Here is a 25030-nt window from a genome sequence, read left to right on the forward strand (position 1 = left end):
GTAGGAGATACCTAGACCCAGGTTTCAACTATTACAGACTAAGAGTATTTTAAATGTTCTCTGTGAAGAACAAATCATTTTGCTTTAATGATGGCTTTCATGCAGAGAAAAAAGAGAAAGGAGGTGATGCCAATAAAATCGAGCTACCAACAGTGAATGCAAATGGAAAAAAATAGAGTTTGGAAGCACAAAAAGATCTTCGTTGATCATTTTGTACCATAGATTTTTCTAACTTTGGAAGAGCTCACCCTAACATAAAAGAGGACATGGTTCATAGTATCTCCTCCTAAAAAAAAAATCTTACTAACAAAACATTACTCTACTTGATCTTCCACGCCTAAAAACAAACGCTGTTAAATGTCTACTTCGTGGTGTTGGCCTAAGAAATCTTCAGTTTATAATGTTAGCAGTTCATTTGGGCTTTACTCTTACTGAGAAGATGTCATTTCCATTTGGCCACAGTACATGAAAACATATCTGGACTTAATGTTCTCTTTGGCACCTACTCTTGGGCTTATCTCAGTAATGAACTCTGCTGGTCTCCTCACAGCATACATTTTTCTTCCTCCCTACACAAATTTTAATTTTCTACACCTCCAGCAGTGGACTTTTTAAGACATTTATTTATTTGACAGAGATCACAAGTAGGCAGAGAGGCAGGCAGAGAGAGAGAGGGAGAAACAGGCTCCCCACTGAGCAGAGAGCCCGGTGCAGGGCTCGATCCCAGGACCCTGGGACCATGACCTGAGCCAAAAGCAGAGGCTTTAACCCACTGAGCCACCCAGGCACCCCCAGCAGTGGATTTTTAAAAATTAATTAATCACCCCTTGACTAATAGTCCTCTAGCAACCGTCATTGGTTTAGAGGTAGACATAAGGCCAATGGTGACCCACTCAAACATATAGCCCAGGTTTCTGGAAGGTTCTCTTTCCCACTGTACATATTCAATGAAACATGTTACCGCAGTTGCTGTTGAGGATGAAAGCCAGCACAATGATGAAGCTGAGCCAAGAGAATGGCAGAGAATTGTTGCCAACATCCTGATGTCCTAGAACCTGCCATACCGCTGGGCTTCTTTTATAAGCACTATACTATATTTCCATGTTACTTATAGTGATGTCAGTCTGATTTTCTGTTACATGTAGCCCAAGGCATCCTATAATCTGTGATTCAGAAGTAATCAACATTTGCTGAGAACTTTCTGTAGGCCAAATGTATATTTATTATTGGGGTAATAAAGGTGAGCAGAGGGGCGCCTGGGTGGCTCACTTGGTTAAGTGTCTGCCTTCTGATCTCAGGGTCCTGAATGGGTACCTGGACCCAACTAAGGATGTGCCCATGGTTACAGCCGCCCCTTCTGAAAGCCCAGCCCAGCAGGTGTAGCTGCCCCCAGCCACTGCCTGAGCCCAAAGCACCTGCTATTCCTGGGAGCTGAGGTCAACATGGCCTGTGAGGACTCTTTTCCAGCGCCTGCCCTCTCCGAGGCTCTGCTGTCTCTCCATTCCTGTCTCTGCGGGGTTGGACCTCCCAGCTTCACAGAGCACTCCCCTAGTTACACACACATGCGTGCACGTACACACTGGCATGGAAACAGGACTGCCTTGGTGCCTTGGAAACATTCCCCACCTTTGCCTGCTTCTCTCTCTCCCCATCTCCCACTCTTGCACGTGTGCTGTCTCTCTCTTTCTCTCTCCAATAAATAAATGAAATATTGAAGAAAAATAAAGGTGAGCAGAGACACAATATTAATGTTCATTGGACCCAGAAACCTAAAGAAGTTCGCAGTCATGAATCAGGCTTTATCCATGGTATAGACCAGAAATCAGTAAAATTTTTCTGTAATGGGCCAGATAGTAAATACCTTAGGCACTACCGGGTATATGTTCTATGTGATGATTACTTCAGTCTGCATTTGTAGTCTGAAAGCAGCAATAAACAACGTGTAAACAAATGGGTATGGGCCATGAAACTATATTTACTAAGGTGGTGGGCTGGATTTGGCTCAAGGGCATAATTTGTTCACCTTTCGTGTTGAAAACACCACCTTGTAGATTTTAGCCTTGTGAACAGTGTATACACCTGAAAGCCCCGATAAACCACCTTCGTTGAGCAACAGGACATTTCTAGTCTAAGAGATAAGATGGAGTTGGACTGGAACCCATCAGCTATCAGAGATAGAACTCTGGCTTCTGTCTGTGAGGTTAGATGGTCTCACAGGGTCCTGCCATCTCCAGGAGGTAGTTATGCCTTACTCAGTCTGTCATGGCTCATGTTGGAACAGTGTAAATGCATTTCATTGCCTCTCTAGAAGAACCGTACAGTGCATCTGGAAGTGGGGAAAATACCAAGAACTAGCAGAAGGTTCTGCGGAATTGTTGGGGACAGTTTACAAATTCATTTTCCAGACAAGATAAGAATTATTAATATCCCATTTTACAGATGGGTAAACTGAAGTACCAAGTTAAATAACTCATCCCAGTTTGCACAGCTAGTAAGTGGCCCTGCTCTGGTGTGTAGCCCCACCGGCTGGTTGCAGAGCTCACATGTCCCTCTTAGGTCAATTTTTTTTTTATCATTTTTTAAATTTATTTTCAGCATAACAGTATTCATTGTTTTTGTACCACACCCAGTGCTCCATGCAATCCGTGCCCTCTCTAATACCCACCACCTGGTTCCCCCAACCTCCCACCCCCCCCACCTCTTCAAACCCTTCAGATTGTTTTTCAGAGTCCATAGTCTCTCATTGTTCACCTCCCCTTCCAATTTCCCCCAACTCCCTTCTCCTAACTCCCCATGTCCTCCATGCTATTTGTTATGCTCCACAAATAAGTGAAACCATATGATAATTGACTCTCTCTGCTTGACTTATTTCACTCAGCATAATCTCTTCCAGTCCCGTCCATGTCGCTACAAAAGTTGGGTATTCATCCTTTCTGATGGAGGCATAATACTCCATAGTGTATATGGACCACATCTTCCTTATCCATTCGTCTGTTGAAGGGCATCTTGATTCTTTTCACAGTTTGGCAACCATGGCCATTGCTGCTATAAACATCGGGGTACAGATGGCCCTTCTTTTCACTACATCTGTATCTTTGGGGTAAATACCCAGTAGTGCAATTGCAGGGTCATAGGGAAGTTCTATTTTTAATTTCTTGAGGAATCTCCACACTGTTCTCCAAAGAGGCTGCACCAACTGGCATTCCCACCAACAGTGTAAGAGGGTTCCCCTTTCTCCACATCCCCTCCAACACATGTTGTTTCCTGTCTTGCTAATTTTGGCCATTCTAACTGGTTAAGGTGATATCTCAATGTGATTTTAATTTGAATCTCCCTGATGGCTAGTGATAATGAACATTTTTTCATGTGTCTGATAGCCATTTGTATGTCTTCATTGGAGAAGTGTCTGTTCATATCTTCTGCCCATTTTTTGATATGATTATCTGTTTTGTGTGTATTGAGTTTGAGAAGTTCTTTATAGATCCTGGATATCAATCTTTTGTCTGTACTGTCATTTGCCAATATCTTCTCCCATTCCGTGGGTTGCCTCTTTGTTTTCTTGACTGTTTCCTTTGCTGTGCAGAAGCTTTTGATTTTGATGAAGTCCCAAAAGTTTATTTTGGCTTTTGTTTCCTTTGCCTTTGGAGACATATCTTGAAAGAAGTTGCTGTGGCTGATATCCAAGAGATTACTGCCTATGTTCTCCTCTAGGATTCTGATGGATTCCTGTCTCACGTTGAGGTCTTTTATCCATTTTGAGTTTATCTTTGTGTACGGTGTAAGAGAATGGTTAAGATTGAAGACCATTCCATGCTCTTGGTTCGGAAGAATAAACATTGTTAAAATGTCTATACTGCCTAGAGCAATCTATACTTTTAATGCCATTCCAATCAAAATTCCACCGGTATTCTTCAAAGAACTGGAGCAAATAATCCAAAAATTTGTATGGAACCAGAAGAGACCCCAAATCGCTAAGGAAATGTTGAAAAACAAAAATAAAACTGGGGGCATCACGTTACCTGATTTCAAGCTTTACTACAAAGCTGTGATCACCAAGACAGCATGGTACTGGCATAAAAACAGACACAGAGACCAGTGGAACAGAGTAGAGAGCCCAGATATGGACCCTCAACTCTATGGTCAGTTAATCTTCGACAAAACAGGAAAAAATATACAGTGGAAAAAAGACAGTCTCTTCAATAAATGGTGCTGGGAAAATTGGGCAGCTATATGTAGAAGAATGAAACTCGACCATTCTCTTACACTGTACACAAAGATAAACTCTTAGGTCAATTTTAACTTCTAGGGGGATGTATCTGACCCTTCAGGAGGTCAGGAAGAAAGGGAATGGTAAACTCTTCACTCCCAGCCTCACACCAGAGAAGGGATTCCTCATTCTCAAGTGATCCTCATTTAATTCCTGTGTCATCTGTATGATTGTGATAGCTGTAGCAACTGAAACTTCCTAAATAATTTGCCAAGCTGGTAAACATCAGCAGTGAGACTCTCCTGTTCCACATTGATTCTCTTTCCTCTATGTTGTGACGTTTACACCATCAGGGCACCTCTTCCGACCCTGTTAGAAGTCCCCCCATAGCCTTCCTCTCAGAGAAATGGAACAAAACAGAAAACAATCCTTCAGCCTGGTGTTTACGGGTAGTTCTGACCTATAAGCTGGGTAACATTATCCAGAGTTGCTCTGACATTTACTGAAGCATCACTTTTACACATTGAAAACTGACGGGACTTCCTCATGCTGTTCTAGTCTTTAAGCTAACTGAAATCCAAGTGCAAGTGTATTATGTTTTGTTCCGCACAGCTGGCTCTGCTGAGACCACGAAGCAAGCCAGAGCTTAGTGTCATCGGGAGACCCCCGATCCCAGCCTGGAAACTGCCATTCATGTTACGGCTTTGTTTTTATGTGGTTGATTGCACCATTTTAGAACAGAATAGGGAAGGAAAGAGAAGGGAGAAACGGAAGGGCAAAGCATATTCAAATTGGCTATTTGGAGTCCTGTGGAAAAGCTAAATATTCAGTTCAAATGGATTTGAAGTGATTTCAAGAGTTACACATTCAGCCTGAAAGTTAGAGTGACCAGTAAGTACCAAGCAACATTATCCTTTTAATACTCTACAAATGTTTGATCTGTGGGGCTGTTTGTTTTTCCGAATCTTATCACTACCACTAAAAACAAAATTAGTTTGACCTTCTGAAAAGTCTAAAGGCTGTCTCCGTAAAACACCAGGAGAACTATTGGAGTGGACTTCTGGTTTGGTAAACATTTTGTTTCAATCCTAATGTGATTGCCACAAAGCTTCTTAGTGTATTAACAGAAACTCCCAGCATGAGCACACTGGCTCCCTAATAAAACCCAAACTCTTTCTGAGTCACAGAGAAATGAAAAAAGAAAATCCAGCTCTGCATTAAATGACTTTAAAACCTTGGAGATTTTCTTACTGGAGAACTTAAGAATTTCCATATATACACCTATATAGGGAAACGAACTTAAATTTGGATTCTACAGCTCTTTCCTCCAAGTAGTTCTTACTTGGAGGGCTCACCCTGGGAAAGGGCCACACACACCTGATATTTGGGGACATGCCCAACATTGGATTATCCAAATAAACAAACATACTTGCCAGACCATATTGTTTTTTTGTTTGAAATAATAGGGTCACTGTAGTCATAAGTAAAGTTGTCACTTATGTAGAATGTGTGTGTTCTCTCTGTCGTCTTTGACTCCTCTCCAAATTCCCCTTTCAAGTACCCTTTTCCCTTCCTTGCCTGCTGCTCTAGCCAGGATTGGCATAGAGGACAAACCTCCCAGGCAAGCACGGGTTAATTGACACTCACATCCAAGAATTACCATTCTTTTTTTACTGGAAGTTGAAGAAATAAAGACCCATAAAGCCCATGTTGTTCTTGAGGGAGGATGTTGGGGCTGGGAGGGCGAGTGAGAGCACTTGCCCTCCAAAGGTAGTCAGTTCAGCAGGGAAGTTCTACTTAAGCAAATACCTACTATATTCTTGGGAAAATAGGCACTAAGGTAATAATACAAGTGAAAACTTCACTAACAAAAATATCACCTCTGACATTTTAGATTTTAGGCACATGACCATTTTATATCAATAGTTTATATGAACGTTTATATATTAATAGGAATTAGGGTTTAATTGATTTAAATCTGTAATATTAGGCTGATATGCACTGATTAATTTTTCTTTTTTTTTTTGAGATTTATTTATTTATGGGGAGCCTGGGTATCTCAGTCAGTTGAGTGCCTGTCTTCAGCTCAGGTCATGATCTCAGGGTCCTGGGATCGAGTCCCACGTTGGGCTACCTACTCAGTGGGGAGCCTGCTTCTCCTTTCCCTCTCCCTGTCACTCCCCTGCTTGTACTCACTTGCACGCTCGCTCTCTCTCTCTCTCTCTCTCTCTGTCAAATAAATAAATAAATAAATAATCTTTAAAAGAAAAGAAAAAGATTTATTTATTTATTTTAGAGAGTGCTTGAGAAGGAGGGAAGGGCAGAGGGAGAGAGAGAAGCAAACTCTCTGCTGAGTGCACAGAGCCCATCGCAGGCCTCAATCCCAGGAACCTGAAATCAGGACCTGAGCTGAAGTTGAGTCAGTCCCTTCACTGATTGAGCTACCTAGGCAGCCCACATTTACTAATTTTTCCAATCATTATTTTACTGCAGAGAAATTAGGCATAATTCATAAACACTCTATGCAAATGTCAAAAATTAATGAAACTTCTCTATAGTACAGGATTTTTCAAAAGTGTTTAAACTCACTAGGATCTGTAAAGAGCATCAGTGTCTACAATATATTTTTTATCCTAAATCTTCAATCCAATTAAATATTTAATATTTTCTTGTACATTTTCACTATAGAAGTGATTATCTTCATTATAGAAAGTTAGCAAATACACGGAATTTAAACTTTAAAAACTCACTCTCTTCCCAGAGACAATTTCTGGTTGTTGAATTTCTTTTCTGTCACATGACTGTACTTAGCTGCAAGGGAGCTTGGATATGTCACTGGGAAATGTATTCTTCTGGGTGACCATGTGAGCAACTCACATTTCAGGTTATTATTGGTATAAAAGAGTAGAAGGAATATTGGGAAACAACCAGCAATCTGAAAAAAATGGGTATAATTAAGAACTATTAATTAGATTTGTTTATTGCTTAACACAGATCTCTTCTTCCTTTTCATGGACTCTGAAAGCAATTGTCAGGTGAATTTCAGTGAAGCAAGCATCATGATATCTCTTACTGCAATTAAATGTAATAAAGTCAGCTTTGGTTTAAAAAAAATAACACATAAAGAAAACAATATTTGTATTCATCCTCAGTGAATTTTGAAGAAATGGTGGCTTGACATCGCTTATACTATGTACTGCTACTGATAACCAGGAAAATTGTTGGAAGTGGTTTGTATGTATCACCTGTAGTTATGAAAACATGAGTTCCCATAAGTACCACCTAAAGAGGTAAAATGGGAAAAATTAAGGACTGACAATTGTCTTTGCTGAGCATGTAAGTCCTTCCTTGCTGCATTTAAAATAATTTAGTTTATCCAAATTCAATTTATAGGTATTTTAGAATAAATGTCAATTCTATGTTCGTAAAAATTAAAACTAGCATGTGCCCATATTCAGTAGCAGAAGCAGTTTTCAAGAATTTTTCAAGGGCAACATGTTCTCTTTAAGTTATCTTTCTTTGTGTATGAATGCCCAATTTCCTCCCATCAAGATAATCCTCGCAATGTTAGAGCAGTAATGTTGAAAAGCCCTGTAATTTGTCTGTTTTTTTTTCTTTTTTGCTATGCTGATTCTGTCTTTACCCCTTCTTTTTCTGAATGATTTACCACATTGATAACAGAACTTTCTGCTCTTTTTGATGCCCAAGAAAGGTATCCTTTGGGTTTCAGATGAACAGAACACATCTTTGTTCCTCCTGGGGCCAGGAAATTGAGATAATCATTATTAATAGTTATCCCAAGGTATTCCCAGACTTGGTTTGGTCATTAAATATGAGATCCGTTTCTGCTCTGATTTTCAGACTATAGTTAATAAACGGTTGTTTGTCTGTTTACATGGCTTTGTGAGATCTCCTGGTGTATTCCTGTGAGCTGAGTGTTTTATTACCAGGAAGTGCTTGGCGCCATCTGCAGACATGAAGGTTCCACAATGCCCTCAATCGTTGCGACAATTTTCTAAACTCATTAAATTGGCACAATCCCCAAGATTTCTTTGTCTAGACAAGTGTTGTTTCAATCCTGTTCATTACTTTCTCTGAAGCGGCTTTCTATCTAGACTGAACTTGTCCCCATTTCTCAGATGGTCTTGATTCTTTTTAATGGTCCTTGATTTGAAAGCTAATCAAAAGCTAGATAAAGGGGGCGCCTGGGTGGCTCAGTGGGTTAGGCCGCTGCATTCGGCTCAGGTCATGATCCCAGGTCCTGGGTTCAAGCCCCGCATCGGGCTTTCTGCTCAGCAGGGAGCCTGCTTCCTCCTCTCTCTCTGCCTGCCTCTCTGCCTACTTGTGATTTCTCTCTGTCAAATAAATAAATAAAATTTAAAAAAAAAAAAAAAAAAAAAAAAGCTAGATAAAGTTCATGAAGACCAGAGGGGTGTTTGTTGAAGAATAGCCCCACTGGGGAATGTTTGACTTTGTGATAAGAGGCTACTTGGACAGATGGCTTTTGGTGGGAGACGTTAGACGGAAGCAACCCTTCATGTTTACTGAGGTTTAACTCTGAGTGTGCTTTTTAGCACACTTTGCGCAACTAGGAAAGAAATAGCGTTGTTACGTTTAGTGTCCTTTCTGAGCAAAAATATGTTAACAGAATAAGAATCAAGAGGAAATCTGGGGGAAGAGTATAGATCTTGAAATCTAAAATGGTGGACCTGAATCCTAATGGTGACACTTACATACCCTGCGGCCCACAGCAAGTTTCCTACCTGAGATTTCATTTTCTTATTCTAAAATGGAAATCATAACATCTTTCTCATAGGGTGCTGCCAGTGCTTAATGACATGATGTTAAAACGGAGTGTCTATGGTTATCTTGGCTGTGTCTTACTGTTTAGGTTTTAAAAATAGGTTCTGCATACAGAAGTGACAATCAAAGTGAAAAAATGTTGTTGTTTTTTTTTTTTAATTAGTACGGAAAGGAGATCTGATTGCCCCTGGATTTTCCTTAAGTTATTATGAGCTAGCCCCAGTCCAGCACTAATGGCATTGCCTCTGGATGCAAATGGAAGACGGGAATGCTAGGAGCTCTGTAGCCCTTGGCATCAGGCTGCTGTGACCTTATTTTGCCTATTTTACGTATATTACATATATTATTTCAGTAATTTTTGTCTCACTGTTTCCGGTTTGACAATATTTTTCATCAGTCACTGTGGTTTTGCTCTCTTAAAGGGATATCAGACTCTAGTTCTAGAGAAGGAATAGCGTGCAGGCCTTACAGCAGAAGCTGAAGCAGAACCCAATAGCAACATTTTTGTAAGTGGACAGTACTGAGAAGACCTAATATTTACTGAGTTATTATTATATTTGTTGGAAAATAGTTTTGGCAGTGGGTGACAGAGACTTGTTATAATAACAGCTTAGGAAAGATGGAAATATATTGCTCTTTCTAGAAAAGCCTGGGTTGTTTGGTAGCTTCCTGATACTGTTCTCGTGACTCCATTATAAAACGGGTCTGGGCACCTTGTCTTTTTTTGTTGTTTCACTGCCTTGATGGCTTAGCTCATAAACCAAGATGGCTCACTCCTCTGTTCTCATCCCAGCCTCTGGGAGGGAAGAGGGGTTCAAGGGAAAGGGACAGCCCTTTCCCATTAGGGTCCTGACCTAGAGATTGCCTATATCATTTCTGATCACATCCTATCCACTAATATTTAGTCTCATGACAAAACCGAACTGCAAGGGATACTGGGAAATGTAGTCTTCATTCTGAGTGGGCACGAGTATAGCTAGACATGCCACTAACACAGAAGAGGAGAACAGGGGCTCCTGGGTGGCTCAGTGTGTTAAAGCCTCTGTCTTCGGCTCAGGTCATGATCCCAGGGTCCTGGGATCGAGCCCCGTATCCAGCTCTCTGTTTAGCAGGGAGCCTGTTTCCCCACTCTCTCTGCCTGCCTCTCTGCCTACTTGTGATCTCTGTCTGTCAAATAAAAAAAAAAAATCTAAAAAAAAAAAAAGAGAGAAGAACAGCTATGGAGAGACACCTACCAGAAGTGCCTGTTTCATACTCATGACACGTCAAGCTGGGCTTAGCACTTTACGTTCACGACATTATCTTCTTTAATGCACACAACAACCTTACAAGATTGCAGCTATTATGATTCTTTTCTACAGGAGTGTTTTGAGACACTGAGAGGCTAAGTAATTTTCTTAAAGTCTCAGAGATAAAAAGCAACAAGGCCAGGATTTGAACCCAAGCGGTCTGCCTTCAGAGCCCTATGCTCTGGGCCATGATACAGTCCATGCTTGTTTGTTACCTCTCTTGGGCCTTGATGTGTTCTGCTAGATGATATGGGGGATTGTCGAAGGCATCAAGGAATCAAAGACGCTTTATGAATTGTTATTTATAGCTTCCTCTTCCCGCAGCTAATTGCTTCCATTCCAAAATTCCCATCTTCTTTGGTGCAAAATAATGCGCAGTACAATTGAGTCTAGACAGGGTAACAAAAGAAAAAGAATGCCACGCAAATGTGACAGGAATTTTAATGAAAGCAATTCCCAATTTGAAAGGAGTATGTCTATGCAATGATAAAGCAGGCAGTCTTTGTAATGCATTGGACAGTTTTGATGATGGGATGGAAAAAAATGAATTCAGTGTGTCACCAGGATACAGCAGTGAAAAGATCGTATCATTTGACTACAGCTGACTTAGTTCATTTCTTCAGTCTTTAAGATTTCAGTTATGTATGGGTCATCAATTTGCATGTTAATATCAGCACATCTGTGTAACAACAAGGAAATCTAAGGAATAAACCGATGTTTCAAAACTCAAGAGCATCCTGAGTTTGTCTCACATAAGGAATTGGTGTTAGCTGGTATTAAATGTCTTCAACTTTTTTTTGTGTGTGTTAGGTTAGTCACCATACAGTACATCATTAGTTTTTGCTGTAGTGTTCCATGATTCATTGTGTATAACACCCAGTGCTCCATGCAGTATGTGCCCTCCTTAATACCCATCACCAGGCTCTTATTTTTATTTTTTTTTATCAGTTTTTAACAGTCGATTTGGGGCCGTATTTACCTATACTACCCTTTTCCATCCATCTCCCATACTCTTTGCTTCTCTCCAGACAAGAACAAATAGAGTAATTGGTTAGATTGTTGATATCGGCAAGAATCACAATGGTTTTTCTTTCTGAACAACAGTGTAGGAATGCAGTTAAGGAAGATAGAGAAAGTTCTGGAAGTCCTTAATGAGTAATTGAGAACATTCTGTAGTTTTCTCAGGCTTGGATTTCTTTTTCAGAGTGTGTCTGATCTCAGTTTTAGCCAATTTTAATTTGACTTTATTCACAACAGACCCAACATTGTACATTTTTCTCTTCTCACATCTCCTTTTAATAATGATGGCTTCATATTATAAAACCTTTGTAATTTACAGAACACCCTACCACACTTTATTGCCTCTGACTCCTATAAATACCCTTGGAGGAAGATATAAAAGGAAACATTATCTTTATTTTGAGTTTTCCTTCTTTCCCTTCACTCTTTATTGCCTTTTTTCCCCTCCTTCCTTCCCTTCCTCTTCCTCTTCCTTCTGATGCTTGCTAACGTCTGCTTCTGCCTTCTTTAATTCATTCAACCAAATAATATCTGTTAAGTTCTGGGCCCTAGGTTACGTACTGTAACGTGCATAGCTAAACACACCAGATACAGTCTTGCCTTCACAGAGATTACAGAGGAATTGGCAAGACAAACACTAAACCAGCAAAAGCAGCCAAATAAATGTACAATGAAAAATTACAGTAAGTAAAAAAAATTACAGTAAGTGCCAGAAGGAAAAAAAAAACAACATGGTTCTGTGAATGAGAGTAAGATGGATATCTGCTGTAGATTTGGTGGTCAGAGATAACCTCTCTGGGGAAGCAGCAGTAAAACTAAAACAAAAGGACATATGGAAGTCAGATGAAGAACCAGCCAGATGCAGAACGAGGCTGGACTTACTCATGAGGGGGTGCTCAGTGATGCTACAGAAACAGCCCCAAACTCTTTGCGGCTTACAACCATGAAGGTTTAGGGTGCCTGGGTGGATCAGTGGGTTCAGTTTCTGCCTTCAGCTCAAGTCATGATCTCAGGGTCCTTGGATCGAGCCCCACATCGGGCTCTCTGCTCAGCAGGGAGGCTGCTTCCCACTCTTTCTCTGCCTGCCTCTCTGCCTACTTGTGATCTCTCTCTCTCTCTGTCAAATAAATAAATAAAATCTTAAAAAAGAAAAGAAAAGAAAACATTGAAAAAAAAAACCCATGGAGGTTTATTTCTCATTTGTGCTCCCTGTCCCTAACAAAATGGCTGAGGACTCTCTTTCACAGCCTCCTCAGACCAGGACTCAGGCTCACAGAGTAGACAGTATTTGGGACTTTGCCATCTTCCATGAAAAGTAGATGGGATGTGGTAAAGCAAGCACTTGCTCTTAAACATTTTACCTGGAATCCCATCCCACATTTCAGGGACCAGTGCTAGTCACAGGAATCAGGTCCAGAGGCCAGGGCTGTGCCATCTTCCTCCTTCCCCTCTCCCAGCCTCCCTTGCAGCTAGCGGTGTCTGATCAGCGGAACCTGAGGAGAAGTCTGATGGGGTCGGGGGAATGCCATGTCAATTTTCACGTTCCTGTTAAGAGACAGTTACCGCTGACACAGCTTGCCCCTTCCTCCAGTCTTAAACACGGATGCTGTCTGGGAGCTGGCTGGCCATTTTGCATAAGAATGATAAGCCACAACTTGAAGATAGGGGACCTTTAGGATGAAAGGATCCTGAGTCCCTTAGTGACCTGATTTGTAGCTGAACTAATGCAAAAACTACCTGATTGTGGATATCTTGTTATGGGACCAAAAAAAGAAGCTGATTTTTAAGCGTGTTGCTTGGAACCAGAAGCATTTCTAGCCTGTGTGGGTGCGGGAGATGAACAGATATCATGCTTGAAGCCCAGAGAGTCACCTTCCTCAGATACGTTTCTCAGACTGGGTCGGCCAAGACAGGAACCAAGTCCAAGTAAGGCCTACCCTGCTTTGTTAGTAAGCAGAAGGTTAGTAAAACAGAAGGAAAAGACATCTCCTGTCCTATTCCTCTCTCCAGGTTCCCTATGTTCCCTTTCTCCTTGATACCAATTCTCCACTTGCATACTTTCTTTCCTAGTTCCAGTTGCCGTCCCTTTAACCTTTTTCCTCTTGAGTGTCTGAAAATGGCTATGTCCATTTCATGCACATCATCCCAGGCACAATTAAACTAGGTCAGTTTCTAAGAGCGATCTGAAAAAACATGCCATTTAGTATTTTGCCAGCCTCTGGGATTCTTCCCAGCCTCTCCCACAGTCTCAGAGATGGCTCCCAGAATATGTGCGACAATCAGCACCAGTTGCCTTAACAATGTCCCAACTAGTGTGTTGGGACCTTGAAATTCTTGTTTCCTTGTAGCCTGATTTACATGGGGCCCCAGGTCTTTTCCAACGCAAGAACTGAACTAGGTGAAACCTGATTGCTGAATAGACTCTTGTCAGTAGAGCACAAAGAGAGATGCAATGAAAATGTTTCACTTTGGGGGATGCCCGTGTGCCTCAGTTGGTTAAGCATCTGCCTGTGTTTCAAGTCATGATCCCGGGGTCCTGGGATCAAGCCCTGTGTGAGCCTCCTTGCTCAATGGTTGCGGGGTGGGGGGTCTGGTTCTCCCTCTCCTTCCTCTGCCCCCCCAACTTGTGTGTGCTCTCTCTCTCTCAAATAAATAAAATCTTAAGAAAAAGAAAATGTTTCAGTGTATGGCCATAATTTCTCCAAGTGATCTCACCCAATCTAAGGACCTGCTAAGTGATTTGGATACCTGCTCATGGAATTGTTTTCCAGAAGAGAGTTTGGCTCTGGAATGTCCTGGAATACCCTGTTTTCTCCACTTATTACCCTTTAGCCCAGCAGCTTATTCAAGTAGGACTGCTATTCATGAGTGGTATCTTTTTTTTTTTATAAAGATTTTATTTATTTATTTGACAGACAGAGATCACAAGTAGGCAGAGAGACAGGAAGGGAAGCACGCTCCCCGCCGAGCAGAGAGCTTGATGTGGGGCTCGATCCCAGGACCCCGGGATCACGACCTTTGCCGAAGGCAGAGGCTTTAACCCACTGAGCCCCCCAGGTGCCCCTCATGAGTGCTATCTTTGTTCCACCCATTTTAATTACCTGGTTTCTTTGACAATGTTGAATGCATTGTTGTAGATTTCGAATAAGCAATGTTTTATGTCTCTTTTGCCCCGAGGTGTTCAAACATCTGTTGTGATTCTCCAGATAATACAATTGTGGTTTTCAAATGAGAACTCATTCTGTTATTTGAAAGCCTGTAGCTTCTACAGGTTTTCAAAAGTAAATTGTGTGGAGCTTTTCTTACATTCAATTTCATAAGCCAGTCGTTCATGAAAAAAAGGACATAAAGGCACTTTGTAAGCTCTAAACCAGGAATGAGGAAAACTTGTTGTGGGTTCTTGCTTGTGTTCTGGTGGATAAGAACGAGTTCTTAAGAGCAATCTGTATCTGCCTGTTGTATCCCATGCATCATCTTCCATGGTTTGTCCCCTTCTTGACTAACATGAGGATAATGGGAATTTCTTAGCAAATACCTGTTTTGACTCATTCTTGTCTCCGAATGCCAGAAGGCCTGACACACAATATACACTCAGGAAATGGTCATTGGATGAATGGAGGAGACAGTTAAAGGTTTTAGAAACCTTCGCATTTAGAAATCTCTCATAAGGCTAGGAATGAAAAGACCTAGTTTCTGGTTTTATGTATACTGCTCACAATCTTGAACGTGAATGACGTCGTAATACTTCACAAGTTATTTTGAAGACCCCAAAGAGGTAGTAAATAGTTTATAACATTTAAGGACCTTAGAGTCTAGCACTGAGTTGGGTCATAAACAGTCTATTCAAGAAACTAAAGTCATCATTCCTGCTTTTGGGGACATGCTAGTCTAGTCTGATATAACGGAGTGCAGTATCACAAATGTAAAAGGAAATGGTGGGAGATGTGTAAACTGATTCTGGGATGTTTGTTTTTTCAGGAATATAGAAATATTGTGTTCAAGAAGAAACTGAAGGGGCACCTGGGTGACCCAGCTGATTAAGTCTCCGACTCTTAGTTTTGGCTCAGGTTATGATCTCTCAGAGTCGTAAGATCGAGCCCCACTTCAGGCTCTGCACTCAGCAAGGAGTCTGCTGGAGATTGTCTCTCTCTCCCTCTCTCTGTCCCACCCCCTGCTCATGTGCATGATCTCTTTCTCCCAAATAAACCTTAAAAAAAAAAAAAGAAGAAGAAGGGACTGGAGACCAATAGCATAAAGGAACAACATGTCTCTGAAACTTTAAAGTGGAGACGAACCTATCTTTTAGAGTACTGTCTTCCAAATTTGGCAGTATATTAGAATAAATAGTACCACTTTTTAAAAAAATGCTATCAGAGTCTGGCAGAGAGAGAAGGGTGAGACTCGAGAATCACTATTTTTAAAATCTTCCCAGGTGATTCCAGAGTATACCCAAATTTGAGCTCAAATGTTCCGAAGCTTTGCTTCTCAAACTCTGATCACCTGGAGATTTTGTCTGAGGTGAGGCTTGAGATTCTGCATTCCCAATAAATTCCTTAATTGCGCTGTTGCATCCCTTTAAATAGCTCAATTCTCATGTGTGTATCTAAACAAATTACATGTCAGGTAGTAAAAGAAGGGACATGGAACTAGCATTCACTTCGTAATTGCAGGGCACCATGCTGGTATCTTTATATCTATCATCTTGTTGAATCTTTTTTTTTTAATTAAATTTTTTTTCAGTGTTTCAAGATTCATTGTTTATGCACTACACACCCTGTTGAATCTTCAAAACAATTATGTAAGAACCTTATTACCCCCATTTTAAGAAATCAAGAGACCAAGGTGTAGTGGGTGAATTGTTGCCTCCAGCTGCACAGCTAATTCATGACGGAACCTAGACCAAACCTAGAGATATCTGACAGCAAAACCCAGAAGTCGGTGGGAGTTGTTAGAAAGCCTCAAATGCGAAAGCACAGGTATTGAGATCTGAAATGGTGGGACCCTGTCCTTGTAGAAAACTCTCTGTTGGATCACTAAAGAGAAGTTATCAGTGTTGCCAAATTTGATTTCAGACTCTCGCATCCTGTCTGTTGTGCGAGCTGCCAGGTCGGTGGTGTTCTAGTGTTATGGTGTTGAAAGTCTACTGGAGAAGTTCGCATAGAATGGCAATAAGTACTAAGAGCAAAATCGTAGCACTAGTGGAGGATGTTAAAATTCAAATGCAAGACACAAGCACTATGTTTTTCAACTACTGGTATCAAAGGATTGTTGATTCAAGAGAGAGAAACTGTGTTTTCTGAAAGTGTCTGGCTCTGACTACTTGATTCTTTCTAGTCTTCTTCCAAATGAAAATACCCCTTCAATGAAGAGAGCTCCACTCCTGTTTGTTTTTTTTTTTTTTTTAAGTGACTTTTCCCCCTTTCTCCTACTAGGAAGCTGAAAAATGAACTCTTAGAAGCAAAACGTAGAAGTGGGAAGACTCAGCAACAAACCAGCAGAGTCTGTGTTCACTGCCAGAGAAACCTGGGCTTAATATTTGACCGTGGAGATCCGTGCCGGGCCTGCTCCCTGAGAGTGTGCAGCGAGTGTCGGGTCTCGGGCCTCGATGGCAGCTGGAAGTGCACTGTCTGTGCCAAAGTCGCGTGAGTTTCTTGCCTGTGTGTGGAAAGCCAGATTTGAGGATGGAAGGGTTTGGTGTGGGAAAAGAAAGAAGGAAAAGCGTGTTTAAAATTCAGGGATAGAGAGTAGAATTAAAATCTAGCCCCACCCAGGGTTAGCAATGCCTTCATAGAATTCTGGGGGAATAGGGGTGAGCGTGAGCAAGCATACACAAGCAAAATAGAGACAGAGAATGGTATTTTTAATTTAAAAAATTTTTAGTTTTAAAAGTTTTTAAAAAAGCTTCACAGAATGAGGTCTCTTTCTACATCTGAGAACCACCCACAAGCTTTCTTCACTTCTAGCCCCACCTGACTCCACATGTATTCTCGGAGCCACAGGCAACTCCCCCAAGGCCATCCTTAGATGTCTGGGGTCACTGGCAAGATGAGTATGAAATAACCAGCCTGCTCTCTCTAGCAGCTGGGGGGCAAATCTTTTTCTGCCTCTATTGAAATGATCATATGGTTTCTGTCCTTTCTCTTATCTATGTGATATATCATGTTGATTGATTTGTGAATATTGAACGACCTTGCATCCCAGGAATTAATCCCAGTTGATTCTCGTGAGTGATTTCTTTAATAAATTGTTGGATTCAGCTTGCTAGTATTTTGTTGAGGATTTTGGCATCTTTGCTCATCGGATATATTGGCCTGTAGCGTTCTCTCTCTCTCTATTAGTAGCTTTATCTTGTTTTGGTATCAGGGTTAAGCTGGCCTCATAGGATGAATTTGGAAGGTTTCCTCCTTCTACTATTTTTTGTAGTACTTTGAGAAGACTAGGTATTCACTCTCTGTTATCATCTGTGAAGGCATCCGGTCCTGGACTCTTGCTTATTGGGAGTCTTTCGATTACTCATTCAATTACAATTGCTGATAATCTGTTCAAATATTTCCTCCTGATTTAGTTTTGGGAAGTTCCATGTTTCTACGAATTTATCCATTTCTTCAAGATTGTCCAGTTTGTTGGCATTTAATTTTTCATAATATTCTCTTATAATCTTTTTGTATTTCTGTCATGTTGGTTGTTATTACTCTGTCATTTCTGACTTTATTTGACCCCTCTCTCTCTCTCTCTCTCTCTCACCCTTTCTCGACGATTCTGGCTAGAGGTTTATCATATTTATTGATCCTTTCAAATAACCAGCTCCTGGTTTCATTGATCTGTTCCATTGTTTTTTTTTTTAAGCTCCTATTTCATTTATTTCTACTCTAATCTTTGTTATTTCCTTCCTTCTCTGGTTTGGGGTTTTATTTGTTCTTTTCTAGCTCCTTTAGTTGTAAGGTTAGGTTGTTCATTGGAGAGTTTTCTTCATGAGGTAGGCCTATATTGCTATAAACTTCCCTCATCAAACAGCTTTTGCTGCTTTCCAAAGGTTTTGGACCATTGTGTTTTCATTTTCATTTGTCTCCATGTACTTTTTATTTCCTCTTTGATTTCTTGATTGACCCATTCATGGTTTAGTAGCTTGTCATTTAACCTCCATGTATTTGTGGTCTGTCCAGGTTTTTTCTTGTGGTTGATTTCTAGTTGCATATTGTTGTGGTCAGTAAAGATATGTGGTATGACTTCAGTCTTTTTTAATTTGTTGTGACTTGTTCTGTGGCCTAATATGTAGTCTGTTCTGGAGAATGTTCCATGTGCACATGAAAAGAGTATGTATCCTGCTGATTTAGAATGGAATTTCTGAATGTGTCTATTAAATCTATCTGTCCAATGTGTCATTCAAAGCCACTGTTTCATTGTTGATTTTCTGTTTGGATAATCTGTCCATTGATGAGAGTAGAGTGTTAAAGTTCCCTACTACTACTGTGTTACTACTGATTAGTTCCTTTATGTTTGTTATTAACTGTTTTATGTATTTTGGGTGATGCCATGGTGGTAGCATAAATATTTACAATTGTTACATCTTATTGGATTGTCCTTATTATTATATAGTGTTCTTTGTCTCTTATAACAGTCTTTGTTGTAAAGTCTCTTCTGCCTGATAAAAGTATTGCTACCTTGGCATTCTTTTCACATTCTTTTGCATGATAAATGCTTTCCTATCCCTTCACTTTCAATCTGCCTGTGTCTTTAGGTCGGAAATCTGTCTCTTGTATGCAGCATATAGATAGGTCTTCCTTTTTTATCAGTTCTGTCCCTCTATATCTTTTGATTGGAGTGTTTAGTCCACTTACATTCGAAGTAATTGTTGATAGGTATGTACTTCTTGCCATTTTGTTATCTGTTTTGTGGTTCTTTTTGTCATTCTTAGTTCCTTTTTTTTTCTTCTGTACTCACAGTTTGCTGGTTTTCTTTAGTGATGTACTTGGATTCCTTTCTCCTTATTTTTTGCATGTGTATTACTGATGTTTGATTTGTGGTTACCATGAGGTTTGTATAGAACATCTTGTGCATATAGCCATCTATATTAAGTTGATGGTCGTTCTTTGAACCCGTTCTTTTCCCCCCTCCCACAATGTTTTAGGTATGTATTGTCATACTTAACTTTCTATTATTTTGTGATTCCCTTGACTGATTTTTATAGATATGCTTAATCTTACTGCTTTAATGCTTCCTACTTTTCTTACTCCTGCTTATGGTCTTTGTTTTCCATTTGGGGTCCCCTTTAACATTTCTTGTAGGGCTGGTTTAGTAGCCAGGAATTCCTTTAAATTTTGTTTGTCTCGGAAACTCTTTATCTCTCCTATTCTGAATGATACAGCCTGGCTGGTTAGAGTGTTGTTGGCTACAGGTTTTTTTCCTTCCAGCATTTTGACTATATCATGTCACTCCGTTCTGGCCTACAATGTTGCTGTTAAAAAAGTCAGCTAATAGCCTTATGGGATTTCCCTTTTATGTAACAGTTTTCTTTTCTCATGCTGCTTTTAAAATTCTCTCTTTATCGCTGCTTTGTGCCATTTTAATTACTACAGGTCTTGGGTTGATTTTGTTGTGGGTTCCCTGTGCCCCCTGGATCTGGATTTTTGTTTTGTTCTCCAGATTCAGGAAGTTTCCAGCCTCATTTCCTCAAATAAATTTTCTGCTCCCTTTTCTGTCTCTTCTCCTTCTGGGATCCCTAGAATGTGAATGTTATTATGCTTAATGGTGTCACTGCGTTCCCTAAGTCTGTTTTTCCTTTTTTATTATTATTTTTCTCTTTCCTGTTCAGCTTGATTGCTTTCTACTACTCTGTCCGCCAGGTCACTAATCCATTCTTCTGCTTCCTCTAGTTTACTGTTTCCTGTAGTGTATTTTCAACTTCACTTATTAAATTCTTCATCTCTGATTGGTTCTTTTTTTTATGTTTTCTATCTGTTTGTTAAGAATCTCACTATGGTCCTCCACTCTTCTCAAATCCAGTGACTGTCTTTATGACCATTACTTTAAATTCTCTATCAGGCATATTACTTATCTCCATTTCATTAAGCTCTCTTGCTGTGATTTTGCCCTGTTCTTTCATTTAGGACCATCCTCTGTCTTCTCATTTTGTCTGACTCTTTGTGTCTGTTTCTGTGTTAGGAAAGTCAGCTACATCTCCTGCTCTCGTGCGCTCTCTCTCTCTCTCAATCTCTCCCCCACCTTTTTTTTAAGTAGGCTCCGTGCCCAATATGGGGCTTGAACTCATAACCCCAACGATCAAGAGTCACATGATCTAAGAACTGAGCCCCCTATATCTCCTGCTCTTGAAAGTAATAGCCTTACAAAGAAGAAATATTCTAGGGCCCTACAGTGTAACATCCCATGTTCACCAGAACCTGGTTCTTCACAGGTGTCTCCTGACTGAGCTGCTTTTGCCTTCAGTCAAGTTGTTTGCAATGGTGCTCTCTGCTTGTGGGCAGGGTGTGGTCCCTGTGGTGTCAGCTGACCAGTCTGGGGCCCTCCTGGACTTGAGTTGGGTCAGACCAGGCATTTGCAAGAAGTGTAGTAGCCCTGAGCAGCAGGGCACCTTCCCTGTGTTGTCTCCCTTGCTTTTGTTGGTGAGCAAGCTCTATAGACAGACCAGGTGTCTGCCTCCAGCCCACTTTTGGGGCTGCCGTGGGACTGGGGTGTATGGTTATCTCCCCCTCTCCATGGGGCGGGAGTCAGCTTGGAGTGGTGCTGGTCCCTGTTGGGGCTACTTGCACACTGCCAGTCTTACAGAACCACTGTGAATAGGGCCTGGTTAAAGAGCTTATTGGAGGGGGCAGGTTCACAGGAGGATGCAAGGGCGTGGCACACTGTTAGCAAGTTGGCTCTCCCAAGTGTCTGTGTGTCTAGGTTGGGTGGGGGGGTGATGGAGAGGGAAATGGTGGGGACTGCCGGCTCTTTTTTTCTTGGAGAAGTCTCCCAGTGATCTGTACCCCTCTAGCACACGCTCTGAGATTAAGCAGCTCATCGCCCTCCCCTATACCCCCAGGCATTTTTCAAACTGCTGCTTCTGTGATTTATCTCAGTGGGGCTCTTTGTTGTGCTGTCTCCTCAAGGATGGGGATTCAGGGTCCTTTTGCCCTCCTGGCTGTTCCAGAACCAAGCCCTCTGTGTCTTAAAGTCCCAGGAGTTAAGCCCCGCTGATTCTAAGACCTCACAAAATTAGGTCCCTCTGGTTTTCAAAGCCAAATGTTATGGGAATTTGTCTTCCTGGTGCAGGTTCTCCATGCCTGGGATGCCTGGGGTGGGGATCTCTTCTGTTCCTCTCCCCTTTCCACGCCTGCAGTATCCCTCTCTCCCAGGGACAGTCCTATAGGTCCATTTAGCTCCCAACTGCATCTCTGCCCTTCTTTCTCTCTTTGATGTGTCCTCTTACCTACATTTAGCTGTGGAGAGTCTGTCATGCCAGGCTTTGGGTCATTCTCTTGGTTACATTCAGTGATGTGGGTGTTATCTAGTTTTATCTGTGGGACGAGGTGAGCTTAGGGTCCTCCTACTCCACCATCTTCCCTAGAAGTCCAAAATCTGTATTCATTTTCTAAGCGGAATTTAATCATCTGCAAGTTAGGATGCAAAAAGTAATTTGGATGTCTTCTTTTCCCATGAAATCAAATTATTTCCTTTGGCTATTTCTCCAACTACCTGTTTGGAAAAACTACCAATAATGCACTTCGCTTTCTGGTTAAAAGTAGCATGATACATCTGTGAGTCAAGTAAGTAATGTACAAATTGCTGTTTTCAATGTTGGACACTTCTTAGCTTGCCTGAGTGGGTTGTAATAGCTTTCTGCTATAATGGTATTATAAAGATTCTTGTACTTGTCTCTTGGTCCACAGGTGTATGCATTTCTGTTGGATATTGACGTGGGACTAAAATGGCTGTGTCATAGAATATGTATGTGTTCAATTTCACTAGATGATGCCAGATGGCTTTCCAAAGTGGTTGTGTCATGTTACCATCTCGCTAGCAATGCACCAGAGTGGTGGTTATTTATATTTTTACTTTTTGTTTTTTGTTTTTATAATTTCGTTGGGTGTGTAGTAGATTTACATTTCATTACTCATGAGAATATTGTCAGATATTTCTTGACCATTTAAACATCTCTTTTTGTGAAGTACTAGTTCAAGTCTGCTTATGTTTCTATTGTCTGTCTTTTACTAACTCAGTGGAAGAACCTCTTTATATATTCTGCATACAAACGATGTTGGTTCTTTCTGTACAGATACGTTTTCTGACTTGTCTTTTCATTCCCTTCATGGTGCCATTTGATGAACAGAAATCTCTAATTCTTAGTAACTTAATTTGTTTATCTTTTCCTATTTGATTAGTGTGTGTGGGGGGGTTCTGTATCCTGTCAAAGAAATCTTCCCCTAACTCCCAAGTCATGAAAATATTCTCCTATGTGATCTTCTGTATTGTTAACTGGGTTAATGTTTACCTTTAGACCTACAGTCTACCTGGAATGGATTTTTGTGTATGCTATGAGCTAGGGATTTATTTTTCTGTTTGAATATATATATGCACATGACTCAGGACCATTAATTAAAACTACCATCACTTTTTCACTGATTCACAGTGTCACATTCATAAACCAAGTATTATTTATGCCTGCTCTAAAAGGTGTCTAACATTGTGCCAATGCCACAGTATTTTGATTATTGTAGTTTTATATAAAAGTTTTATATCCAGTAGACTTGCAACCTGTTCTTTTTGTTCAGGTTGCCCTGGCTGTTATGGGCCCCTGGTATTTTCATATAAATTTTAAGAATCAGCCTAACAATTTCCACAAAATAAACCCTACTGGTATTTCTTATAGGGATCGTATTATATCAATGGATACTTTTGGTGAGTATTGACATCTTTTAAAACTTAGTCTCTCAATATGGAAACACTATGGCCTTTCCATTTATTTGCTTTTAATTTCTTTCAATAATATTTTATAGTCTTGTAGTACAAGTCTAATAGAGTATTAAATTTATTCCAAGTATTTGGCTTTTATGTTATTATAGATATAATCTTTCTTAAATTTTCTTTTCTTTTTTTTAATTTATTTTTATTTTTTATAAACATATAATATGTTTTTATCCCCAGGGGTACAGGTCTGTGAATCGCCAGGTTTACACACTTCACAGCACTCACCATAGAACATACCCTCCCCAACGTCCATAACCCCCCTCCCCCCATCAACCCTCAGCTTGTTTTGTGAGATTAAGAGTCACTTATGGTTTGTCTCCCTCCCAATCCCATCTTGTTTCATTTACTCTTCTCCTACCCCCTTAATCCCCCATGTTGCATCTCCTCTCCCTCATATCAGGGAGATCATATGATAGTTGTCTTTCTCCGATTGACTTATTTCACTAAGCATGATACCCTCTAGTTCCATCCACGTCGTCACAAATGGCAAGATTTCCTTTCTTTTGATGGCTGCATAGTATTCCATTGTGTATACACACCACATCTTCTTTATCCATTCGTCTGTTGATGGACATCTAGGTTCTTTCCATAGTTTGGCTATTGTAGACATTGCTGCTATAAACATTCGGGTGCACGTGCCCCTTCGGACCACTACGTTTGTATCTTTAGGGTAAATACCCAGTAGTGCAATTGCTGGGTCATAGGGTAGTTCTATTTTCAACATTTTGAGGAACCTCGATGCTGTTTTCCAGAGTGGTTGCACCAGCTTGCATTCCCACCAACAGTGCAGGAGGGTTCCCCTTTCTCTGCATCCTTGCAAGCATCTGTCATTTCCTGACTTGTTAATTTTAGCCATTCTGACTGGTGTGAGGTGGTATCTCATTGTGGTTTTGATTTGTATTTCCCTGAGGCCGAGTGATATGGAGCACTTTTTCATGTGTCTGTTGGCCATCTGGATGTCTTCTTTGCAGAAATGTCTGTTCATGTCTTCTGCCCATTTCTTGATTGGATTATTTGTTCTTTGGGTGTTGAGTTTGCTAAGTTCTTTATAGATTTTGGACACTAGCCCTTTATCTGATATGTCGTTTGCAAATATCTTCTCCCATTCTGTCAGTTGTCTTTTGGTTTTGTTAACTGTTTCCTTTGCTGTGCAAAAGCTTTTGATCTTGATGAAATCCCAATAGTTCATTTTTGCCCTTGCTTCCCTTGCCTTTGGCGATGTTCCTAGGAAGATGTTGCTGTTGCTGAGGTCAAAGAGGTTGCTGCCTGTGTTCTCCTCAAGGATTTTGATGGATTCCTTTCTCACATTGAGGTCCTTCATCCATTTTGAGTCTATTTTCGTGTGTGGTGTAAGGAAATGATCCAATTTCATTTTTCTGCATGTGGCTATCCAATTTTCCCAACACCATTTATTGAAGAGGCGGTCTTTTTTCCATTGGACATTCTTTCCTGCTTTGTCGAAGATTAGCTGACCATAGAGTTGAGGGTCTATTTCTGGGCTCTCTATTTTGTTTCATTGATCTGTGTGTCTGTTTTTGTGCCAGTACCATGCTGTCTTGATGATGACGGCTTTGTAATAGAGCTTGAAGTCTGGAATTGTGATGCCACCGACTTTGGCTTTCTTTTTCAATATTCCTCTGGCTATTCGAGGTCTTTTCTAGTTCCATATAAATTTTAGGATTATTTGTTCCATTTCTTTGAAAAAAATGGATGGTACTTTGATAGGAATTGCATTAAATGTGTAGAT

The 25030-nt window shown here is 40.7% G+C and overlaps 1 protein-coding gene across 2 annotated transcripts in view; it reads left to right on the forward strand.

The window, feature by feature from the left end:
• LOC111150525 (synaptotagmin like 5) overlaps positions 1-25030 on the forward strand; it is a 120721-nt gene that overhangs the window by 3510 nt on the left and 92181 nt on the right. For both annotated transcript variants that reach the window (XM_022508018.1, XM_022508016.1), the window contains exon 2: positions 16752-16961. In XM_022508018.1, the coding sequence (XP_022363726.1) occupies positions 16752-16961 (210 nt within the window). The remainder of the gene's footprint in view (positions 1-16751; positions 16962-25030) is intronic.

The sequence above is a fragment of the Enhydra lutris genome, unplaced genomic scaffold (genome assembly GCF_002288905.1).
Source record: "Enhydra lutris kenyoni isolate GAN:26980312 unplaced genomic scaffold, ASM228890v2 scaffoldscaffold23, whole genome shotgun sequence".
Lineage (NCBI taxonomy): Eukaryota > Metazoa > Chordata > Mammalia > Carnivora > Mustelidae > Enhydra > Enhydra lutris.